We start from the raw sequence: 23,855 nt of genomic DNA, 5'->3' as shown, positions 1-23,855 counted from the left end.
TTTACAAATACATTTTATAAGGACATGCGTTTAAACTCGGCGACTGCCCAAACATAACACTGGAGAAATTCATGTATGCACCAGCATGTGGCCTCCAGCCAGACTGCGGGATCACACAACTGTTTATGACAGCTTCATACCCTACACATGCCCAAGAACAGGACTAGCCCCATCCTGGTAATTTTCAAGAAAACTTTAGTTAAGTACCGATTGTGATTTACTTGCCGATAACATGATGAGATTAGTGAAGAGCATTTTTGGAGGAAAAGCTTAACTATAACCAAAGTTACTGCAAGTTGCTTATGTTAAATTATTTTGTAAATAAATAATATATGGCTGTATCTCCATGTCTAGATATTTATCTATCATAAATGAAGTTTACTTGTCCCTGCAAAGGCCTATCTTTTAAGCTGTAGGGGAGGAGTTTATTCTCCCTCCCCCACACACATCACCTTAACTTTTTAAATACCCTGGTCCTCTCCTCTCCTCTCTTTATTTTTGTTTTTGTTTGTTTGCTTGCTTGTTTGTTTTCATTGAAAGATATCAACCCTCACCTTAAGAAATATATACAAAATCTAGGAAATTATTTCGGGAAGTTCAGAGAGTTTTCTGTTTTCCTGTATAAGACATGACTCCATAGTTCAGTGGTTCTCAAAGTGTGTGCCAGGGCACACTGGTGCACCCTAGAATATTTCCAGGTGTGCCCTGTGGTATTCCAGAGAAATATGTGCCTGTTGGGGACCAAAAAACCAACAAGGTTTTTGGAGTTTAGGTTTTTGGGGGACAGAGGTGTAGGGAATTGGCTGTAAGCTGACAGTCTTCCCAACCCCCCACCTCACTTGCCTGATTAGGTTGCAAAAGGCTGTTAAGCTGTAGTGCTGGATTGTTTACACTACCCCCCATGTTCCCTGGAAAGACTGGAGGCAAGTTTCTTCTATCCTTTGTTTGGTGTAAAGTTAAGATGATATATATGATATGTATGGTGGGGGTTTTGTATTGATGATTAAACATAAGGAATTATCTGTTTAAGCCTTTTGGATTTCTATAAAAGAAGAATATGTGGCAATATCTAGAAAAACTTTGAACATTTTACTACAATTTTCAACATCCTATTTATGTGAATTAGGATTTTCTACCCTCAACACAATTAAAAGTAAAAAGAGAGGAATTCTTTAATGTATTGATGAGGAAATGAGAGTTTGCCTTTCAAATATATGCCCAAACATTGAAGAAATTGCTAGGACACATCAGGCTCATGTTTCTCATAAACACAAGAATAAAAAAACTGAACACATTTGCACCGGGACCTGCCGAATTTACTAAATCTTAATAAGAATGTATCTATATATATAAAAAGATAACTCTTTTGTCTTTTTTTATTTTTAACCCTTCTTTTTTATGAATTCTAAAAAGCATAACTCAAAAAATGTAACATAAAAATTTTTTTAATGTCAGAATAAATTTAATTTTGTATCTGTTTACCATAAAAGCATGCTAGGACTTTATCTTTTTAATATTTGACTTAATTATTATAATATATTTCTCAGAAATTTGTATATAGTGCACCTACAATTATTTGTAGGATTTTAAATGTGCCCGACTTCAAAGAGTCTGAGAACCACTGCCCTAGTTAAACATGCCTGTTTTCCCATTCCACCTCCTCCCTCCCTCCCACCCTCCTTCCTTCTTTCTTTCTTTCTCTCCTCCCCCTTCTTCTTTCTCCCTCTTATATACTCTCACATACAATGCACAAGTGTCACAGCTTGGGATAGCCATCTCGGTGCTTCTGTGGACGTGGACTGACCTTGTCCTCACACTGCCCTGGGGGCAATGTTGCACATCATTGGATGGTGCTCAATGAGAGAAGGCAGGGCTGAAAGGCAGCCTGGACTTTACTCTCCGAGCCTCTTGCCATAGAGGAAGGGGCTCATTTTTCTTGTGTAAATATGCCATTCTCCCCTACCCCTTACAAAGCCTTGGTCCCTAGGTCTGCTCCTATTCAGCAGGAACACTTTTCTTATTTACCAAGCCAAAGGGGCAATCTCTTGCACTGGCTAGCGAGCTATTGCCCTCACCTGTGAAGCTGGTGTCATTTCCCACATTTTTCACATAAGATAATAGGTTAAGCAAGGCTAAATTCCTTGCGCAGTCACATAATTGGCAAAGAAAGAAATCAAACTCTGTTGTGTCTAATCTTCATAATCATGTGCCTTCTACTACAGTTTGCACAATTCCCTCAGCATCTGCCTTGAAAGGCCCAGTTTTGTCAGCTTCTGTCTGTGTGACTTCTCTTTCTCAGCCACCTTGTAACATAGTCATCAGGGGACTCCCAACCCTGCAGAAAGCAGGAGAACCCAGAGTGCCTCTTTTGCAAGCTCTCTTCCCCCTCTGGTGGTCTCCCCCCACCCCTCCACTCTTTCAGGAATCTCCCATTACTACAAACCTAAATATGACATGCTGAGCTTTGCCTGCTACTCTCAGATGTCTTGGCAATATCAGAAGTGAAGCCACATCTTTAGAATGAAAACAGAACATAAACATTTCACAACACATTCTAGAGGAAAAGAAAATTAGTTTTTATTATTAAAGCTTGTCCTATTTTCATGAAGGCCAGAAGCATTAGGAAGTATAGAATCTAGAAAGGGATTTGGAAGCAATGTTTTAAGGTTCTGTGACCTTGTAGTAGTGTGGCTTAGTGTTTTTAAAAATGGATTGTAGAGTTAGTTAGGCAAACATAGGTTTAAATCCCAACTTGATCAGTCTCAAGTTTGGACAATGTCACCAATTTAAGGTTTATTTTCCTTAGCTGTAAAATGGGCATACAATATTAGTAATAGCTATCTTCTTGTGAAGATTAACCCACCTAGTGTTGTAGATTATCAGAATGTATCAGTTCCATCCCTTTTCTCCTTTCTTACATTGCTAACTCCTTGAAGATGATATATTATTAACTCTTATACCCTGAACTGCTGATATAGATATTCAGTAAATGTCTATTAAATTCAAGATTATCTGCCTTACTCTTAAAGTTATGAAAATTAGTCCATGGAGTGATTCAATTTGGATTCTACCCTATAAGCTTAAAGGATTATGAAATAAAGTGTCCTAAGTAATATCATTCTAAAATAACAAACCACCCTGCCCCCCCCCCACAAGAGTTACTTCTTTCTCTGATTTTTTACCCATCAACAGCTCTCAGAACAAGAGACTTATTTATGATATCACACACTTATGCTTTTAACAGAGGCAGGAGTTGTGGCAAAATCAAAACTATCTCTTGGATTGACAATGTGAAGACATCTATCTCTTTTAGAGATAAATGTGAAACAGAATTGAAAGCTGTCATTGGCTTTATGGTTTTACATTTGTTTGCAGTTACATTTTTAACTATAATTAAGGGAATCTTGATTTTTGCATGTATATAGGAATTAGATTCTCATTTTCTTTTTGGTCTAAAAACTTAAAGCTTTAAAATAAATACTCTTAATTGCTAGTGATCCTAGTTTGCCTATTGTGCCAACTCCAACAACATTATTTAAAACATATCTGGTGAAATTATAGGGTAGAATGCTGCAGACAGTCACCCTTTCTCTCAAATAGGAAAAGCAAAGGCAGCAGGACCACTGCAGAGTCCCGGGCTGCTATGAGCTGGAGCCGGCTCTTCCTCTTGTGCATGACTTTATTCCTGGGAGACACTGGCCACTCAGGAGCTCCATTTCTTTTGAAACTTAGGGAATTGCATTAATGTATTTCTAAAGTCTGGCAAGAAAAAAATCTTGTGTTCCTACTGACTAAAACAGTACCTGCCACCTAGGAGGCATCCAATAACTATTTGTTGGATGTGTGGATGGGCATGAATTTAATCCCAATCAAACCACTGATTACAGGATTTAAAACTCAGAAGCTCCCAGCATTTCTCTCAGGCTCAGTTTCTGAATTGCTCAAAATCAGAACCAGGAGTACAATTTTGGATTCTAGTGAAAAGTTCTTTATTGGATTCTTAGTAAATTAATTTGTGTTGTTTCTTCTAAATCTAGAGCAGTATTATCTGTAGAACTGGTTCTAAAGAGGAAATTGTATATCTGCATGATATTAAAAAATAGCTGCACATTTCTGCTTTTTATAACATGGAAACTATGGGATATGCATCTAACAATTATATTCTATTTTTTTATCATTCCTCTAGATTTCTAGCAGAAAAACTCACTAGAGTTCAAAGTTGACTCTTTATCGGTTCTTTCAACACAAGGTTGCTTTTTCTTTATCAGTTTCTTAAAATGGTTTTGTATTCCTGAACATTGTGCGGGCTCTTCCATGAGTGTACTATATAAGTGTGGTTTTTATTTTTGGAATCAGGATTATCTCTTTCACACTCATAATGATCTCTATATGCATTCATTACTCAATGCCTATTCCATTCTAATCAAGTACAGTTACATTTTTGTAACAGCACATATAATTATTCTTTCTGCCTTGTCCCATGAAAGACTCACACTGAAGAGTTTTTAGAGCCAGAGGCAGAGTTTCAGCAGGAATCAAAGATATATGAAAGGCCTTATTTTTTTAGTCATAAGTATCAAGTATTATTACCATCACAGATGCAAGTTCATAACTGTTTTATACTGAGTTCATCTTATAGTTCTGGAGGTTGGTAATCCAAATAGGTGTCAAGGGATTCAAATCTAGGTTCTTTCTGGAGATTCCAGGGTAGAACCCACTCCATGTCTCTTCTAGATTTTAGAGGCTGCTGGCATTCCTTGGATTCTGGCCCCATGACTCTAATCTCTGCTTCTATTGTCATCACCTTCCCCTACGTTAACTTGCTTTCCTCTCTCATATAAAGAACCTTGGTAATTACATTTAGGGGCATTTCCAGATAATCCAGGATAATCTTCCATCCCAAGATCCCCAGTCTCATCTGCAAAGTCCCTGTTGCCATATAAAGTAGTCTACAGAAAAGAAGGAAGTTGAGAAAGTGGTTTCCCAACAAGGCAAAATCTCTCATACCCTTTTCTAATGTGGCCAACATAGACAAGTACATACACATCAGAGAGGAAAGCCAGGAGCTATGGGGGAAACTGGACTGAAATCACTCCATGTGAAAGAACCACAGACTAAGCAAAGTGTTTCCTCCCTCCAGGGTAGGAATTCTCATGGTAGCTTCCAGTGGGGTTTCAGAGTTGTGATGGATTCCACCTGGTGCCAGGTGACTTGCTGTGTCCTTCCCAGTGACAGGAACTATGCTATCCACACTTGATTGACATCAGAGGTAACCATTTGACTTGTTCTTGCCACAAAAATGTGAGAGAAGTGATATCACCAATTCTAAAAAGAAGCTTTAACAAATTCTATGTTTTGTCAAGTCTTCTTTTCTATGAACCACCAAATCAGCATTCCCTCATAAGAGCTGCTCCTTGGGTTGCATCCTGGAACAAAATATGGAGCAGAGCAAAAAATAAACTTTAGTATTATAAGCTTTTGAGATTACAGCCATGTTAAGTTTCAGATGTCTCTGAAATATAAAATTAGAGCAGTCAGGTGGGGACTTGGGTACATGAGTCCAGAGATACAAGAGAACAGATATGAGTTAGAGGTAAAGTTTGGGAGCTGTCAGCATCTTATATTGCATTTTAACTATAAGTGTAGATAAGATTACCTAGAGAAAGAGTAAAGAGAAAAACAAAAGGTCCAGGACAAAATGCTGAGAACACCAATACTAATTGACAAATAGAGGAAGGTGGGTCTGCAAAGGAGACAGGAATGGCCACATCTTTGGAGGAAAGCCATTGATGAGGTTTTTAAAATAACCCCACACTTTCTGTCTTCATTCTTTGTTCCTTCTCCTTTACTTCCTTTCTCCAGCTTGCAGACTGCTGAGCAAGCATCAGAACCTGCTAGGTCTGCCTCACACTTTAAAAGATAAAGCTTTCTTTCACATTGCTGGATTTTGAGCACCAAATGGTCAAGGACTCTGACTTGCTAATTGACCTCTGTCCCTCTAAGCAGAGTCTGATGATGTGTTGCTTTGTTCATAGGGTGCATCGTGGTCAGTAAACCCACTCTACTGCCCACCTGCCCACTCCCTCACCATGGTTTGTCCTTTTAATTCTCTTTCCTCCACTTTCCTTTCTACTCTGTGCTCAGACTTTATTATTAGTTGTTTTTATAATATTGAGTAGACACATGGAAGGCTTATATAGGTGTAAAGTATAAAAAAGAACAACACATCTATGTATTGCTCGCTCAGTTTAGGGAAAAGAGCCCTACCATTCTCTGTGAAGCCCCTCATGCATCTCCTCAACTCCACTGCCCTGCATTCTTCCTTAGAGGAAACCACCAACCTGCATTTTGTGGTTCTCAGCAAAATAGGAATAAAAAACTTCTGTAGGAACACCTGCAATTTCTTTGCTTCACTCAATAATTTTACCAAATATGTTTGTATTCTTAAAAAATGTTTGGTTTTGCATAAATTTTACCTTCATAGAAATAAAATCACATTTTTATGCATTATTCAGCGATTTTTTTCCTTTGTTCTCAAGATTATGTTTCTGGGGATTTGTCCATAATAATGCCATATGTGACTGAGAAGCATTCATTTCTTCATCTATTCTGTATTTTAAAGTATATCACCATTTATTTATCCTTTCTGCTTTAGCAGTAGTTCAGAACTTCTGATAGGGAGCAACTCTGTTGTTGCTTAATTATAATAATTCTAAATAATTCTGTATTTTTAAATATTAATTATGATTTTTATTTTATCCAGGAGTTATTCATGAACACATATTTTAAACTAGTCAATTACATAGAGGTATTTTATATTTTGTTACTGACACTTCTCTGTTTTCAGAGAATATGGTTCAGTAGAAGTATATAATGTGAGGCACATGTATAATTTAAAAGTTCTAAGAGAAAAAAATTATATAGATAAAAATCTATCTTAATATATTTTACTTAACTCAATATATCCAAATTCTCATTTAAATACATAATGATCTTTTGAACTTACCACAGACATTTTAGATATCTCTTTTGTGCTGAATTTTCAAATCTGGTTTGTATTTTGCATTTGCAGTGCATCCTAATTTGGATTACATTTGAAGTGCTCAGTAGCTACATGTGGTTAGTCACTACCATATTGGACTATACATGTATAGAGTATAACTATTGTTTGAAACCTGCTGTAATTTACTTTCTAGTCAGTTCCATGTGAGCTGAAAGTAATTGTGGATTTTTATACTAATGGGGTACAAGGTCCTATATATGTACTTTAAGTCATTCTTATTACTTACATTGTTTAAATTCTCTATATTTTGCTAACTTATTTGTCTTCTCAACCTTGGGTTGCTGCATTTCACATAACAGGAGGGCTATTCGTATAATTGCCTGGTGTTGTGCAATATACAATCCATGGACTTACATGGTGGTTCCTGACTGACTTCTTGCACGAGAATTAACCTGTTACCATTATCAATTCAGAATAATGACTTTTATCTTAAATTCTACTTTGTCTAATATTAATATAGTTGAATACTTTCTCTTTTTTTACTATTTCTCTGTTTATCTTTTCCAGAAAAAAGGAAAATATCCATGTCCTTAAGTTTTAGTAAAATCTCCTATAAAGAGCATAGAGCTAGGGTTAGTTCGTTTGTTTTCATCAAGCCTGTTTCTCTTTTACCTCATGATTTTAGTTTATCTCTCATTATTGTGATTGTTACTTTAAACTTTCTATTTCTTCTTTTTTTTGCACTACTTTTGCCTTTTGGGACTTTGGGTGGTTGCAGGAGTGGGAGAGTATTGTTGGAGTTTGTTTATTTTCTTAGTGTATTTTCCTCTAATTCTATTTCTATTCTTTTAGTGGTTACTCTTGAAATGCTACCATGCATACTTGCTGAAGTCTAAAATTAATATCTCAAACTCCTCCTGAATAATTCAAGGACCAAAGAACACTTGAGCTCTGATAGTTACCATCCTGAAATACCATTTTTCTCTAGTGTTTGAGTTCTAGTCTCTTGTTAGTCCAATTAATTACATAGTCAAAACTATTATTTTATACAGATGTGTTTGTTTGTAATTACCTACACGCAGAGCTGGCTATATAATTTTCAGGGCCCAGTGCAACATGAAAATGCAGGGCCTTCAAAAAACTGGAAAGAAACTTTTCCTTTTCTTTACTGTCTTTCTCAACTTGTCATGGTGTTTGTTTGCTATTAAATGCTGTGCCCCTTGGGCACAGGGAAATCACGGGGTGAATGCATGCTCTCACAGGCACCCAAGGTCCTGCCGTGTGACTCAGCACAGGAAGCACACTTGACCATCTTATCCCTCCCCAGGCCTGTATCCAGGGCTGGTCTCCCTCTGGAAACATAGGAAGGCAGCAGGTAATCTGCAGGGAGCAGGGAGCAGGGGATTGAGAACATTCCTGGGGAGTGAGAGAGGTGGCAGGAGGTAGAACTTTGTGTGAGCTGAGGCTCCAAGCCCCTGGCACATGCTCAATTATCTCATCAGACCTCCCTTATAAAGCACAAATTAAAAGATAAAATTACTAAGGATTTCTCAGTAGTGAGCACAGACTGTTAAATCTGAAGTGCAGGGTCATCTTCAGAGAATGGACCCTGTACATCTGTCCTAATCAAACACCCAAAAAGCCCTCCCTGCCTGTGTGTTTGCTAGTTACTTTGCTTACCATTTCTTTTGCATGTCTGTCCTTCCTTCTGCATATATTTCTTTCTGCAAAGCTTATTCTTTGGAGCTCCTTTAGTAAATATCCTTTAACTGATGGTAAGCACTCATTTTATTAATCTGAACCTATTTTATTTCAGCCTCATTCTTTAAGATAGTCTTTCTAGGTACCCAACTTTAGATTGATGGTTATTTTCTCATAGAATTTTGGACATATTATTTTGATGGTTTCTTTTGTTTCTGTTGGAAAATAGGTTTTCAATTTGTTTAGGTTCCTTGGAGGATAATGTAGTTTTCTTCTCTTCAGTTTCTTTTACGATCTCTTTAATTTTGATGTTCTTCATTTTCACCACCAAGTGCTCAGGTGTAAGATTTATTTTTATTTATCTTAGAATCCATTGGGCTTCTAGATTTGTGGGTTATTGTTTTCCATCAATCTGGAATATATTCAGATATTTCTTCCTCCTGCTTTCTCTCTCCTTTGCTTCTGAAATGGTGAATAGATATATATGAAATCTTTTCAACTCTGTCTTCCTTTTGTATTTTTATATTTTTGACTCCTTGTACTGTACTCTGTGTAATTTCTTTGAATATCTTTTTCAGTTTATTACTTCATTTTTCAGCTGTGAATAATGTTACAAGACCATCCACAGAGTTTTCAATTTCAGTTATCATATTTGTCATTTCTAAAAGTTCAATTAGGTTCTTTGTCAAATTTAATTAGGCATTTAAGTCACTCTTGTTTTTTTACTGCATTGAGCATCCTTATTTTCTGTATCTGAGAATTAAATACTTTGGAATTTGTGAGTTTGATTATACTGTCCTTGTGTCTGCTCATCTTCCTCCTACTAACTTTAAAAAAAATAGTTTTGTAAAAAATTAATATAATAAAAAATAGTTATTTTGATTTTTTAAAACTATAATTTATATGTCTTATATCTTTATCTGTAGAAATTCTTTGAGTTCCAGGCTTAAGATAAGTTTTCCCCCAAATATTGATATTTTTCCTAATAGGCATAAGGGGCAAGGTTAGCCTAGCTCCACTGTAAGTTATCTTCTCAACATGAAGTTTCTGAGACCACTTGGTAATAGGAACATAGGATACAAATTTGTATTAGTGTTGGTTTCTGTTTATAAATTCTTACAGGATAATTGTATTTTTTCCTTCTACCTACCAAAATTCAAAATCAGTAATTTTCTTTTTGTACCTTGAGAAGAGATATTATTTGTACTTTACACATGTTGAATGTGAATTTCACACATACATTTTTTTTTTAATAAATTTTTATTAATGTTAATGGGATGACATTAATAATTCAGGGTACATATATTCAAAGAAAAACATGTCTAGGTTATCTTGTCATTAAATTATGTTGCATACCCCTCGCCCAGAGTCAGATTGTCCTCCGTCACCCTCTATCTAGTTTTCTCTGTGCCCCTCCCCCTCCCCCTAAATCTCTCCCTCCCTCCCTCCTGCGTCCTCCCTCCCCCCACCCCTGGTAACCACTACACTCTTGTCCATGTCTCTTAGTCTCGTTTTTATGTTCCACCAATGTATGGAATCATGTAGTTCTTGTTTTTTTCTGATTTACTTATTTCACTCCGTATAATGTTATCAAGATCCCACCATTTTGCTATAAATGATCTAATGTCATCATTTCTTATGGCTGAGTAGTATTCCATAGTGTATATGTGCCACATCTTCTTTATCCAATCCTCTATTGAAGGGCTTTTTGGTTGTTTCCATGTCTTGGCCACTGTGAACAATGCTGCTATGAACATGGGGCTACATGTGTCTTTACGTATCAATGATTCTGAGGTTTTGGGGTATATACCCAGTAGAGGGATTGCTGGGTCATAAGGTAGTTCTATTTGCAGTTTTTTGAGGAACCACCATACTTTCCTCCATAGTGGTTGTACTGCTTTACATTCCCACCAACAGTGTATGAGGGTTCCTTTTTCTCCACATCCTCTCCAACATTTGTTATTACCCGACTTGTTGATAATAGCTAATCTAACAGGGGTGAGGTGGTATCTCATTGTAGTTTTGATTTGCATTTCTCTAATAACTAATGAAGCTGAGCATCTTTTCATATATCTGTTGGCCATTTGTATTTCTTCCTGGGAGAAGTGTCTGTTCATGTCCTCTTCCCATTTTTTTATTGGATTGTTTGTTTGTTTGTTGTTGAGTTTTATGAGTTCTTTGTAAATTTTGGATATTAGGCCCTTATCTGAGCTGTCGTTTGAAAATATCATTTCCCATTTAGTTGGCTGTCTGTTTATTTTGATATCAGTTTCTCTTGCTGAGCAAAAACTTTTAATTCTGATGTAGTCCCATTCATTTATCTTTGCCTTCACTTCTCTTGCCATTGGAGTCAAGTTCATAAAATGTTCTTTAAAACCCAGATCCATGAGTTTAGTACCTATGTCTTCTTCTATGTACTTTATTGTTTCAGATCTTATATTTAGGTCTTTGATCCATTTTGAATTAATTTTAGTACACGGGGACAGGCTGTAGTCGAGTTTCATTCTTTTGCATGTGGCTTTCCAGTTTTCCCAACACCATTTGTTGAAGAGGCTTTCTTTTCTCCATTTTGTGTTGTTGGCCCCTTTATCAAAGATTATTTGACCATATATATGTGGTTTTATTTCTGGGCTTTCTATTCTGTTCCATTGGTCTGAGTGTCTATTTTTCTGCCAATACCATGCAGTTTTGATTATTATGGCCCTATAATATAGTTTAAAGTCAGGTATTGTAATGCCCCCAGCTTCATTCTTTTTCCTTAGGATTGCTTTGGCTATTCGGGGTTTTTTATAGTTCCCTATAAATCTGATGATTTTTTGTTCCATTTCTTTAAAAAATGTCATAGGAATTTTGATGGGAATTGCATTAAATTTATATATTACTTTGGGTAATATGGCCATTTTAATTATATTTATTCTTCCTATCCAAGAACAAGGAATATTTTTCCATCTCATTGTGTCTTTTTCTATTTCTCTTAGCAATGCCTTGTAGTTTTCTTTATATAGGTCCTTTACATTCTTTGTTATGTTTATTCCTAGGTATTTTATTTTTTTTGTTGCAAACGTGAAGGGGATTATTTTTTTGAGTTCGTTTTCTAATATTTCATTGTTGGCATATAGAAAGGCTATGGACTTCTGTATGTTAATTTTGTATCCTGCGACCTTACTGTATTGGTTTATTGTTTGTAGTAATCTTTTTGTGGAGTCCTTTGGGTTTTCGATGTATAGGATCATATCATCAGCAAAAAGTGATACCTTTACTTCTTCTTTTCCGATATGGATGCCTTTTATTTCTTTGTCTTGTCTGATTGCTCTGGCCAGCACTTCTAGCACCACGTTAAATAAAAGTGGAGAGAGTGGACACCCCTGTCGTGTTCCTGATTTAAGGTGGAAAGTCCTCAGTTTTATGCCATTTAATATGATGTTGGCTGATGGTTTATCATATATGGCCTTTATTATGTTGAGATATTTTCCTTCTATACCCATTTTGTTGAGAGTCTTAAACATGAAATTGTGTTGTATTTTATCGAAAGCCTTTTCTGCATCTATTGATAAGATCATGTGGTTTTTGTTCTTTGTTTTGTTGATATGATGTATTACGTTAACTGTTTTACGTATGTTGAACCATCCTTGAGATTCTGGGATGAATCCCACTTGATCATGATGTATTATTTTTTTAATATATTGTTGTATTCGATTTGCCAGTATTTTGTTTAGTATTTTAGCATCTGTATTCATTAGAGATATTGGTCTGTAGTTTTCTTTTTTTGTGCCATCCTTGCCAGGTTTTGGTATGAGGGTTATGTTGGCCTCATAAATGTGTTTGGAAGTATTGCTTCTTCTTCAATTTTTTGGAAGACTTTGAGTAGAATAGGAACCAAGTCTTCTTTGAATGTTTGATAGAATTCACTAGTATAACCATCTGGACCTGGACTTTTATTTTTGGGGAGGTTTTTAATAGTTTTTTATATTTCCTCCCTGCTGATTGGTCTGTTTAGGCTTTCTGCTTCTTCATGACTCAGTTTAGGAAGGTTGTATTGTTCTAGGAATTTATCCATTTCTTCTAGATTGTTGTATTTGGAGGCATATAGTTTTTCATAGTATTCTACAATAATTCTTTGTATATCTATGATGTCTGTGGTGATCTCTCCTCTTTCATTTTGGATTTTATTTATTTGAGTCCTGTGTCTTTTTTCCTTGGTGAGTCTTGCCAAGGGTTTGTCGATTTTGTTGATCTTTTCAAAGAACCAGCTCCTTGTTTTATTGATTTTTTCTATAGTTTTTCTGTTCTCTATTTCGTTTATTTCTGCTCTGATTTTTATTATCTCCTTTCTTCGGCTGGTTTTGGGTTGTCTTTGTTCTTCTTTTTCTAGTTCCTTAAGGTGTGAAGTTAAGTGGTTTACTTCTGCTCTCTCTTGTTTGTTCATATAGGCCTGAAGTGATATGAACTTTCCTCTTATTACTGCTTTTGCTGCATCCCAGAGATTCTGATATGTTGTATTTTCATTTTCATTTGTTTGTATATATCTTTTGATCTCTGCGCTTATTTCTTCTTTGACCCATTCATTTTTTAAAAGTATGTTGTTTAATTTCCACAATTTTGTAGGTTTTTCCCCCTCTTTTTTACAGTTGAATTCTAGTTTCAAGGCTTTATGATCAGAGAATATGCTTGGCACAATTTCAATTTTTTTAAATTTGCTGATATTGTCTTTGTGGCCTAACATATGGTCAATTCTTGAGAATGTTCCATGTACACTAGAGAAAAATGTATACTCTGTCGCTTTGGGATGAAGTGTCCTGTAGATGTCTATCATATCCAGTTGTTCTAGTATTTCATTTAAGGCCACTTTGTCTTTGTTGATTCTCTGTTTGGATGACTGATCTAGAGCTGTCAGCGGTGTATTGAGGTCTCCAAGTATGATTGTATTTTTGTCAGTTTTTGTTTTAAGGTCAATAAGTAGCTGTCTTATATATTTTGGTGCTCCTTGGTTTGGTGCATATATATTAAGGATTGTTATGTCTTCTTGATTCAGTGTCCCCTTACTCATTATGAAATGACCATTTTTGTCTCTGAGTACTTTTTCTGTCTTGTAGTCAGCATTATCAGATATGAGTATTGCTACACCTGCTTTTTTTTGGGTGTTGTTTGCTTGGAGTATTGTTTTCCAGCCTTTCACTTTGAATTTGTTTTTATCCTTGTTGCTTAGATGAGTTTCTTGTAGGCAGCATATAGTTGGATTTTCTTTTTTAATCCATTCTGCTACTCTGTGTCTTTTTATTGGTAAGTTTAATCCATTTACATTTAGTGTAATTATTGACACTTGTGGGTTCCCTATTGCCATTTTATAAATTGCTTTCTGTTAGTTTTGTATCTTGTTTGATTCTTCTCTTTTGTTTTTCTATCATTTGTTTTTGTTTGTTTGTATTCCATACTTCTTTCCTCTGTTGCTACCTTTTTTAAGTCAAGTGTTTTTGTGGTGGTTTTTTCAAGGGTGGTTACCATTAAGTAATGAAAAGGGTACCTACCATATTCATTGTAGTACCCTTTCTTATGAGTATTTCTGTGCTTCATCGTCCTTTGCTACTGTTAATCTTCATCCTTTCTCCCCCCCTTTTTTTTTCTTTTGTTGTCACAGTTTAAGTTTGGTTTTATTGTTTTCTTCATGGAGCTGTTACTTGTGGTTATGTTTTCTTTTGTTCTTTGAATCTGGTTGGAAAACCCCCTTTAGTATTTCCTGGAGTGGGGGCTTTCTGATGATAAATTCTCTCATCTTTTCTGTATTTGTGAATATTTTTATATCTCCTTCGTACTTGAAGGATAGCTTTGATGGGTATAGTATTCTTGGCTGAAAGTTCCTCTCTTTCAGGGCTTTAAATATTGGGGTCCACTCTCTTCTAGCTTGTAGAGTTTCTGCTGAGAAATCTGATGATAATCTAATAGGCCTTCCTTTATATGTTGTATTCTTCTTTTCCCTGGCTGCCTTGAGAATTTTTTCTTTGTCATTGGTTTGTGTCATCTTCATTGTGATGTGCCTTGGAGTGGGTTTGTTGTGGTTAAGAAAACTCGGTGTTCTGTTTGCTTCTTGAATTTGAGGCTTTAATTCTTTCCACAGGCTTGGTAAGTTCTCATCTATTATTTGTTTGAGTATATTCTCCATTCCATTTTCTTTCTCTTCTCCCTCTGATATACCTATTATTCTTATGTTATTCTTTCTGATGGAGTCAGACAATTCCTGTAGGGCTTTCTCGTTTTTTATTATTTTTGAGTCTCTTTCTTCTTCTCTCTGTTGTGCCTCAAGTTGCTTGTCTTCTATTTCACTGATCCTGTCTTCTATCTGGGCTGTTCTATTAGCTAAGCTTGCTACCTCGTTTTTCATCTCTTGAATTGAGTTTTTCATTTCTGTTTGATTTGTTTTTATAGTTTCAATTTCCTTGGTAATATATTCTTTGTGATCGTTGAGTTGTTTTCTGATTTCCCTAAATTTCCTTTCTGTGTTTTCTTGTATATCTCTGAGTATTTTTAAGATTTCTATTTTAAATTCTCTGTCATTTGGCTCCAAGGCTTCCAATATGTTAAATCTTTTCTCCATAGATTTTTCCACATCAATTTGCGTTACCTCTCTGTCTTTTGTATCCATAATGTTCGATTTCCTTTTTCTTATTGGCATCTGAAGGTGGTCTTGATGATAGTGTTAATTAGAATTAATAAAAAATAAAAAGGGGAAAAAAAAAAAGAAAAAAAGAAAAAAAAAAAGGAAAACACTCCACAAAAAAAAAGTAATAATTTATTATTTCCCCCTTTTTTCTCTCTTCTCTTCCCCTCCTCTCACCTCCTTAGGGAAATATCGTGATGACCTGTGAATTATACTATGCCAAATGGAACAAAAACTGCCTATAATGGAGGGCCTGATTTGGGGTGAAGAGTTCAAGGGGCAAAAAAGGGATTAGGGACCCACTAAATACAAAAAAAAAAAAAAAAAAGGGAGAAAATCTTAGACAAGCATAAAATGATTTGCCTGTAAGTGATGGTCGACCAAGAGATATAATGATAGGGATGAGAGGGAAACAGAAAAAAGGAGAGAAAAACTATAATTAAAGAAGAAAAAAACAAAAATAAAAACAATAAGCAAAAATCTGTTGTATTAAGTGGAGCGAAGACTAAATACAATGGAGACTTTGGGTTGGGAGGAATGCCAGTGAGCCAAAAAGCAATGCAAAAAGTACTTCAAAATGCCACAAAAACAAACAAATAAAGAAAAACCAAGAACAAAAGCAGAAGAAGAAAAAAAAGAACAACACCACCAAAAAAACCCCCACAAAAACTTGAGTCCCAAATCAAACAATCTGTTCGCAATTGAGGCCTAAATGGGAGGAAAAGCAAAAGGAGAAAAGAAGAAATGAATAGAAAGGAAAAAATAAGAGTAAGAGAGAAACAAAGGAAGAAAAAAAGGAAAGGAAAAAAAAACAAAAGGGGAGAGAGTGAGAGTCAAGGGCCCCGGAGTGCAACCCCAAAGGAGAGCTAGGATGAAGAAAAGAAACAAAATGTAACACTCATGGGCAGTGTAGTTCAAGAAAAGGGTAGCATAAGATGGGCAGAGAGCAAAAGGACCGAGGTGGAAGAAATAGAAACAACAACAAAAGCAACAAAATAGAAGAAAGAAACAACAACAACAAAGAATTAGTGGAACAAGTTATAAAGTCTGTGGATTTTTCTTGATTTTGAGAGGTTAACTTCTTCCTTTTTTCTTTTCTCTCCCTCTTTCTGGTCGGTGACTCTATACCCCAGGTTCTGCCCCTATGTCACTCTTAGGTAGGAATTTGCAGTTGATGGGATTCTATGGCAATGTCATATAATTGGCTTTAGTCTCGCTGGTAGTCAAGGCTTGTTGGCGTTTGCAGAGTCCAACAATGAGAGAGTTTGCTTTCCTGGAGTCTCTTTCCTAGTCTCCCCTTCCTGAATTAGCAGCCTGATGATCCAGCTATGAGGCTGCCACTGCTTCTGTCTGGGGAGTAAGAGGCTCAAAGAGCTGGGAAATCCCCACTCTATCCTCACTCAGCGCAAGGCTCTGGGTAAGGCTTTGGCAGTCAGAGCCTCCATCGTAATCAGGTGGGGCTGGGAGTCAATTGTTGTCAAGGTGACTGTTCAGCGCCTACCATTCAGTTGGACCACTCAACCCAGGCTTTCCACACTTGGTAGCCTGTTTTGGCTGGGAAGAAGAAGCACTAGTCGCTGTTTGCTTTATGGATCTTAATATCTGCCAAGTCCCTCTTGTTAGGAATATCCCTGAATATGGAGGCTCTGTCAATCAGAAGTTGCCCCCGCCCCTTTAGCGAAAGGCACTGAAAAATATCACGCCTCTTGTCTTGGATCGCTGAACTGGGAGAGATCTTATCAATTAGAGCCCCGTGGGTGCGTAGATTTCGTGGGTTAAGCTAATTTCAGTGATTGGATCCGCAGCTGTGCTCCAAAAAGAATTTCAGGCTGCCTGCGCCGCCCCTCCCCCAACGCTTGATTGTTAGCTTGAATGGCTGGGTGAGGTGCCCCGCCCCCGGAGAGAATCTCCTGACTAGGAAGGACAGCCTTGGCGCCCGCGCGGCACGGGGCGTGCGCGCGGTTTCTCAGCACGCCAGTGGATGGGGACCGCAGCACGGGGGCGCGCGCGGTTTCTCAGCACGCCAGTGGACGGGGACCGGGCGCGCGCGCGGTTTCTCAGCACGCCAGTGGACGGGGACCGGGCGCGCGCGCGGTTTCTCAGCACGCCAGTGGACGGGGACCGCGGCGCGGGGCGAGTGCGCGGTTTCTCCGCACGCCAGTGGCCGGGGACCGCGGCACGGAGGTGCGCGCGGTTTCTCAGCACGCCAGTGGACGGGGCCTCTCTGGATCGCGGCACCGGGCGTGCGGTTTCTCGTCACGCCAGTGGTCGGACCGCAGCACGGGGGGGTCGTGCACGCGGCTTCTCAGGGTATGCTGGGATGGCCGCCAGTGCCCAGGCTGCCGTCCCCGAGTGTGGGCGGGCAGCTGCACGTTTGGGTTGACTCACCCCAGGTGTACTCCCTCCTGGGCAACAGTCCCTCTGCTTTCAGTGTGTGTGTGGAAGTCCGGAATGCTCCGAGGATAAATTTTTCTGTTTCTAGTTGATAAATTTGTTGAGATTTTGGGGAGATCTGTCAGACGTGCTGCTCACGGCGCCATTTCTGTGACGTCACCCACACACATACATTTTAAGTAGCTGTCGGCAGATAAGATATATTTTGCTCACTCTGTTAAAGATGGCCACTGCCCACTTGGGGCAGCTGATTGCCTTCTTGCTTGGGAAGGGGCTTGGTTGTGCTAATGTGAGTTGGGGGAGGGCTTTCACGCCAAAAAGTTTTATACAGAGGAACTAGGAAGCCATTTTAGAGAGATCATGTTGATCCAGGGGAGAGAGAGAGGCCACGTGGAGGAGAGGAGGCAGCCAAAATGGAGACAAACAGAGGTGGGAGTCTTTGATTCTAGGAAAACTCAGATGAGTCAGTGGCTTTAGGAGCCCTGAATGGAAATGCAGGTGTTTCCCACTGTGTGATTTTACTCACTTGCCCGTGTGAGCTAGGATTAAAGGAAAATGGCCCACCAGTTCTTGGCTCCGCTGTTTCTTTACTGTCTGTCCAATCAAATGTGAACCTGTAAGAGCCAGGCAGCTGTGATGGCAGCCGCTGCTACTGGCTTTACAGTAGTTTTTTGAGATGCAACTTTATTCAGGTGAGTTTCCTCTTAGACTCTTCCTTTGTCTCTTGAATTTGATAATGCTCTACTTATTTTTGAGTTTTTTCATTAATTTCTTTTTAACTTTTAATTTGGAATAATTTTATATGTACAGAAACATCAGTACAGAGAGGTTATGTTTCCCTTTAGCCCTGCTTTCATAACCATGACAAAACCAGTTTTCTGTAAAAAGTAAGAAATTAATGTTGGTGTAATACAACTAATTAACATATAGACTTTATTCAGATTTCAGTAGTTTTCCACTGATACCCTTTTTCAATTCTTTCCTTTGAGTTTTGTTCTCTGTATTTTTTTCACTTTTTGTTCCCACTCATTGATGGATTTTAAGATTTTTAAAATAATAAAATAATTTTACTTATTTTCAGTAGGAAAGTAGTCAAAGTACTAGTCTAACACATTTCTGGAAAGAGAAGTCTGGAGAGTTTTGTTTTTTAAATTAGTTGCCCTCAAGTGATATTTATACTCCAGGTTATGAAATTAAATGTGTCTTCTTGTGTGTATGTCCTTAAAATTTTCTAGACTAGAAATGCAAGCACAATTTTTATTATAGTAAAAAAATTAATAATATTTTGATATTATCCTGTAGGATTAGAGATTAAGAAATGAATTGAGAGTCTTATAATACTCTAGGTTAAAGATAAAGAACCTTAGCAAGGTTGTTTATAGTAGGAAAGGAAGGGAAGAAATAGTTTGACATGGAGGAAACAATACCTAGAACTTGTTATTGAATGGATGTGGTAGAACAGGGAGAACAAGAGTCAGAGATAACTCAGAGGTTTTAAGTAAAAATTTTGACTATTAAAGAAAGATTTTCAGAAGTCAAAATGAAAGGCAAGATTGCAGAAAATATGGTGAATTAAAAAATTTTTTTTCATTGATTTGAGAGAGAGAGGAAGGGAAAGAGAAAAGCATCAACTCATTGTTTCACTTAGTTGTTTCATTTAGTTGTGTGCTCATTGATTACTTCTCCTACATACCCCGACTCGGGATTGAATCTGTGACCTCTGGTATGCTGGGTTGACACTTGATCCACTGAGCTACCCGGCCAGAGCAGGTGAGTTTGTTTTTAGATGTGTGAAATCTTTGGTGTTGATGAATTACTAGGGTAGAGACATCTAATAGCAATTATGAGAGTCACAAATTTTAGAAAAAGGATCAAAGCTAAAAGGAAGAGCTTGGTGATGGAAAACAAAGGGCTTGGAAAGAGGAGTAAGCAATGGAGAAGAATCATCTACATAGACAATAAGAGTCATGATGATTATAGAAAAAAGAAAGGAACCCTGATCAACAAGCATGCTTACACCACTACTTGTGATAGTCAAAGGCTTAATTTCAGTGCCCCTGAGAAAGGTTCTTATGAATCACCTACATTACTTCCACCTAAAGGTTACAAATTAAACTTTAAGATCCATTTATGTGGATTAAAATATTAAAATACTCTTTGTGTTTTCAATTTTTTAACATGTTTTGTGTTATACCAGGCTACATCTTAGACATTACCCTCTACTCAATTTGGTTTGTTCCTATCAGCATTTGAGATAAGAGAAAAATAAATCTAGCAGAAACCACAAATGTGCTAAATCTATGGCATATCCCAACATATTTTCCTTAAAAAATATATTGTTTAGGGATAGAATTTTGTCATAAACTTTAGAACCACAATGTATAACATTTTATTATATTTGTGATTCCATATGTGTTGTTACTATTTCATGCAAAATAACATTATTTAGGCCTGACCTGTGGTGGTGCAGTGGGATAAAGCGTCGACCTGGAACACTGAGGTTGCCGGTTCGAAACCTTGGGCTTGCCTGGTCAAGGCACACATGGGAGTTGATGCTTCCTGCTCCTCCCCCTTCTCTCTCTCTCTCTCTCTCCCCTCTCTCTAAAAATCAATAAATAAAATATTTTAAAAAATAACATTATTTATTACACAAAAATTAAGCCTGAGAAAATACTTACCTTATATGCAATGCTTATAAATTGCTTTTAACAGTTAAAATCATATCCAGTAGCAGTATATATATATATTTCTAAAGAGAATAAAAAGACTAAGTGTGAAATTATATTCTTTGAGCCAAGATGTGCAACTTTGTAAGAGCATTAGGGGTTGAGTCTTGATTCATTTGTAGGGTTTATGATTTTCAGGGAATTGATGCTGATTTCACATCAGGAAAGCATCAAGCAGCTGCAGGAAACCCTTTGACAGAAGCTACTGAGTTATGATAACTGGAGGGAGAAGGTAATGATAGTGTAATTTTCATCAGCATGTGTTTTATTTGCTTTTTAAAAGTTCTGTTCACTTGCCAGAAGACTATTCCAGATAGATTTCTTTGCTTCTATGCACACATTTGATTCCTTCTGGAATTTTCTAGACCAAAAATAGTTATGATATATGTCTTTTCCAAAAAATTACACCATGTAATTGGAATAAAAAGGTAAAACAGAATTTGAAATCTTATAAGATTAAGATAACTTAGTTCTCATGTAAAACATAATTTTTATTTTTAAATACTTACCTTTTTCCCCCAAAAGTAATAGAATGTGCATTTGACTACATCTTTATTTTTAATTGATTTTAATTTATTGTGTTTACATAGATTCTAGTGTTGCCCTGAAAGCATCCCCCCTCCGCTATATTCCCCTCAATATCTCCCTTGTCCCCTCCCTCTAGCGCCTTCCCCCCTTCCCTTCAGCTCTATCCCATCCTATTGCATTTGACTACATCTTTAAAAGCAGGGAACTATTACTTGATTCTAATAATTTCTCTGCTTTAAAGAAGGTAATATAAGAGAATGGAAGATGACTTAAAAATTATTCCATTATGGACTTTTGGTTGTGTAAACAGAATAAGTATTAGCTTACTATTTACAAAGAAAATGTTGGTTTTTAGAGTATAAAAAAATTGCATCCACCATTTTTTTTCTTTGAACTTCTCTATATTTTTTAAAATTTCAACAATGAATATGTATTACTTTGTTAATTTTAAAGAATACAAGTATGTAATATTTAAAAGAACCGTAACTCCTACCTTCTCAGGCCATGCACAGCTCTAGTCACTGAGGCTACCGCCATCATCTCCCTGGGATAAACTTCTACTACTACTTGTTTGATCCCTGGGCCTGATCCTGCACAATGTACTGAAACACATCTTTTTTTCCCCCAACGGTACCTATCCCTAGCACTAACCTCTACCTTGGTTTTCTAAATATGACTTATATTTGCATCTAGAACGAGAGCTGGCTACTGAAATTCAGATTGCTTGATTGAAGCCCTGACATCCTGTTTGATTATTATCAGATTCTTGTTTTGGGGGACTACAACTTGTAACCTGAAGCAGTAAGCAGTGGCCATTTTCAAACTAACATCTCCACCTGAAATCCCCCACTCTGTCATCTACCAGATTGAAACCTTTTAGGTATTGTTGCTGTCACAAGTCAGTTATAAATTTGTCACTTTCATTTCCAGTCTTCACACCGTTGGTCATACTCAGCCAGTTCTGGTCCGCTATAAATCAGTCCTTCTTCCCTTGTCCCTCAGGGAGAGTGCAGCCAGGCTGTAACAAAAATGATCACTATAACAAGTTTCATATGGGCAAAATTAAATTTGAAAATATAAACTAAAGTTGTTCTGTCTTTTTTTTTTTCCCTGAAGCTGGAAACAGGGAGGCAGTCAGACAGACTCCCGCATGTGCCCTACCGGGATCCACCTGGCACGCCCACCAGGGGGCGATGCTCTGCCCATCCGGAGCGTCGCTCTGTCGCGACCAGAGCCACTCTAGCGCCTGGGGCAGAGGCCAAGGAGCCATCCCCAGCGCCCGGGCCATCTTTTGCTCCAATGGAGCCTCGGCTGTGGGAGGGGAAGAGAGAGACAGAGAGGAAGGAGAGGGGGAGGATTGGAGAAGCAGATGGGCGCTTCTCCTGTGTGCCCTGGCTGGGAATCGAACCTAGGACTTCTGCACGCCAGGCTGACGCTCTACCACTGAGCCAACCGACCAGGGCCAAGTTGTTCTGTCTTATTCTTATTTTGTAGCATGATATTTTTCTTTTCTTCTTCTCTAAAGCTCACACTTATTTAATTCTTCCTAATTTTAACAGCCTCGTTGTACTCAAAATATTCTTATTCACTTCCCCCGTCTTTACTAATCCTGTTGAAAAATACAAAAAGATGATGAACTTAACTAACAAATAAAAAAATGCAAATTAAAACAATGAGAGATTGTTTTTCACACATCCAGTTAATAGAGTGGTTTTTGCACTAGGCTGAAGGCCTAGTGAGATACAGCCTTTCATACTCTTTAAGGAATTGGACATTACAGAAACCTTTGCAAGAACAGTTTGGCAATATATATGAAGAAATATTGTAAATGTCTCATCTTTAACTCAGAAACTTTGAGAAATTTCACTCTGTTCACTAATGTGGATAGAGATTTATAGGTCTTTTCTTTCCATCAAACTCCTTAGCTATTCTTAGACTGATAGAATGAACTTTCTTGTCTTTGCTTGTGTTTCTCATCTCTCAGTCACACCCCATGAAGGACTTCAGATACAATCTACTAGAGAACTCTCTGCTTTTATGATCCACTCTAATACAGTTGCTCACTGTACTCTGTCCCAGAGGTGTTAACACAGTGAGTAGACCAAATTAGTGTTAGCATCTGACCATGTAAGAGTATTATATTCTTGCTTTATGCTAAGATAATTTGATGATAAAAATAAATTTATATAACACTCTGTAAGTTCTTATTAAGACCATGATATCTTTTTAATAAATTAATTACATCTTAGATGTATTTTGGCAGGTATAGTTTTCTATAATATAAATGGATATTTTATTTTGTTGAAAGGACATGACTTCTTGTTACTAAATTTTATAATTTAGCTAGTGGTTAATCAAGATTTAGACCAGGAAAGCCAAAATATTATAATTATGTCTTGGCTGTGTTAGCTATTGAAACTATGAATAAAATGTTGCCTAAAAGTTCTCTATTGAGAAGAATCACTGATATAACATTGTCAGCCCTTTCTTGGGTCACTGTGCCTTTGTGTAGGAATGAAATGTTCCCTTTATAAATTTATAATTTACATATTAGAATAAACTTCATGCCTTAAATGCTTTTAAGATTCAAAAAGTACACAGCAATTTGTGCCTATGCTTAATTATTTTAGAGTATATAAAAAGCACATAATAAAATCAATAGTTGCTATGCAACAAAGATGGCATATTTTAAAATAACTGCATGTTTACTAATTGTCATTGATTTTTTTTTGAAGTGTTGCTTTGATACGGAGAAAGGAAATTAATGTTCATGCTGAATATTTAAAATTGGTTCCAAATACACAATGGTGTTACTATTCAGTGAAAAGTCTGTAATTAAAAAATTTCCTAT

General features: G+C 37.1%; 1 protein-coding gene across 1 annotated transcript in view; it reads left to right on the top strand.

Moving 5' to 3' along the window:
* Positions 1 to 23,855, top strand: part of LEKR1 (leucine, glutamate and lysine rich 1) — a 226,561-nt gene that overhangs the window by 153,765 nt on the left and 48,941 nt on the right. Inside the window, 1 exon segment of the mRNA XM_066363543.1 lies at positions 20,615 to 20,708. Coding sequence (XP_066219640.1) covers positions 20,615 to 20,708 — 94 coding nt within the window.

Source organism: Saccopteryx leptura, chromosome 2 (genome assembly GCF_036850995.1).
Source record: "Saccopteryx leptura isolate mSacLep1 chromosome 2, mSacLep1_pri_phased_curated, whole genome shotgun sequence".
Lineage (NCBI taxonomy): Eukaryota > Metazoa > Chordata > Mammalia > Chiroptera > Emballonuridae > Saccopteryx > Saccopteryx leptura.
Note: the sequence above shows the minus strand (reverse complement) of the source record. Positions and strands in the feature narration are given on the sequence as shown.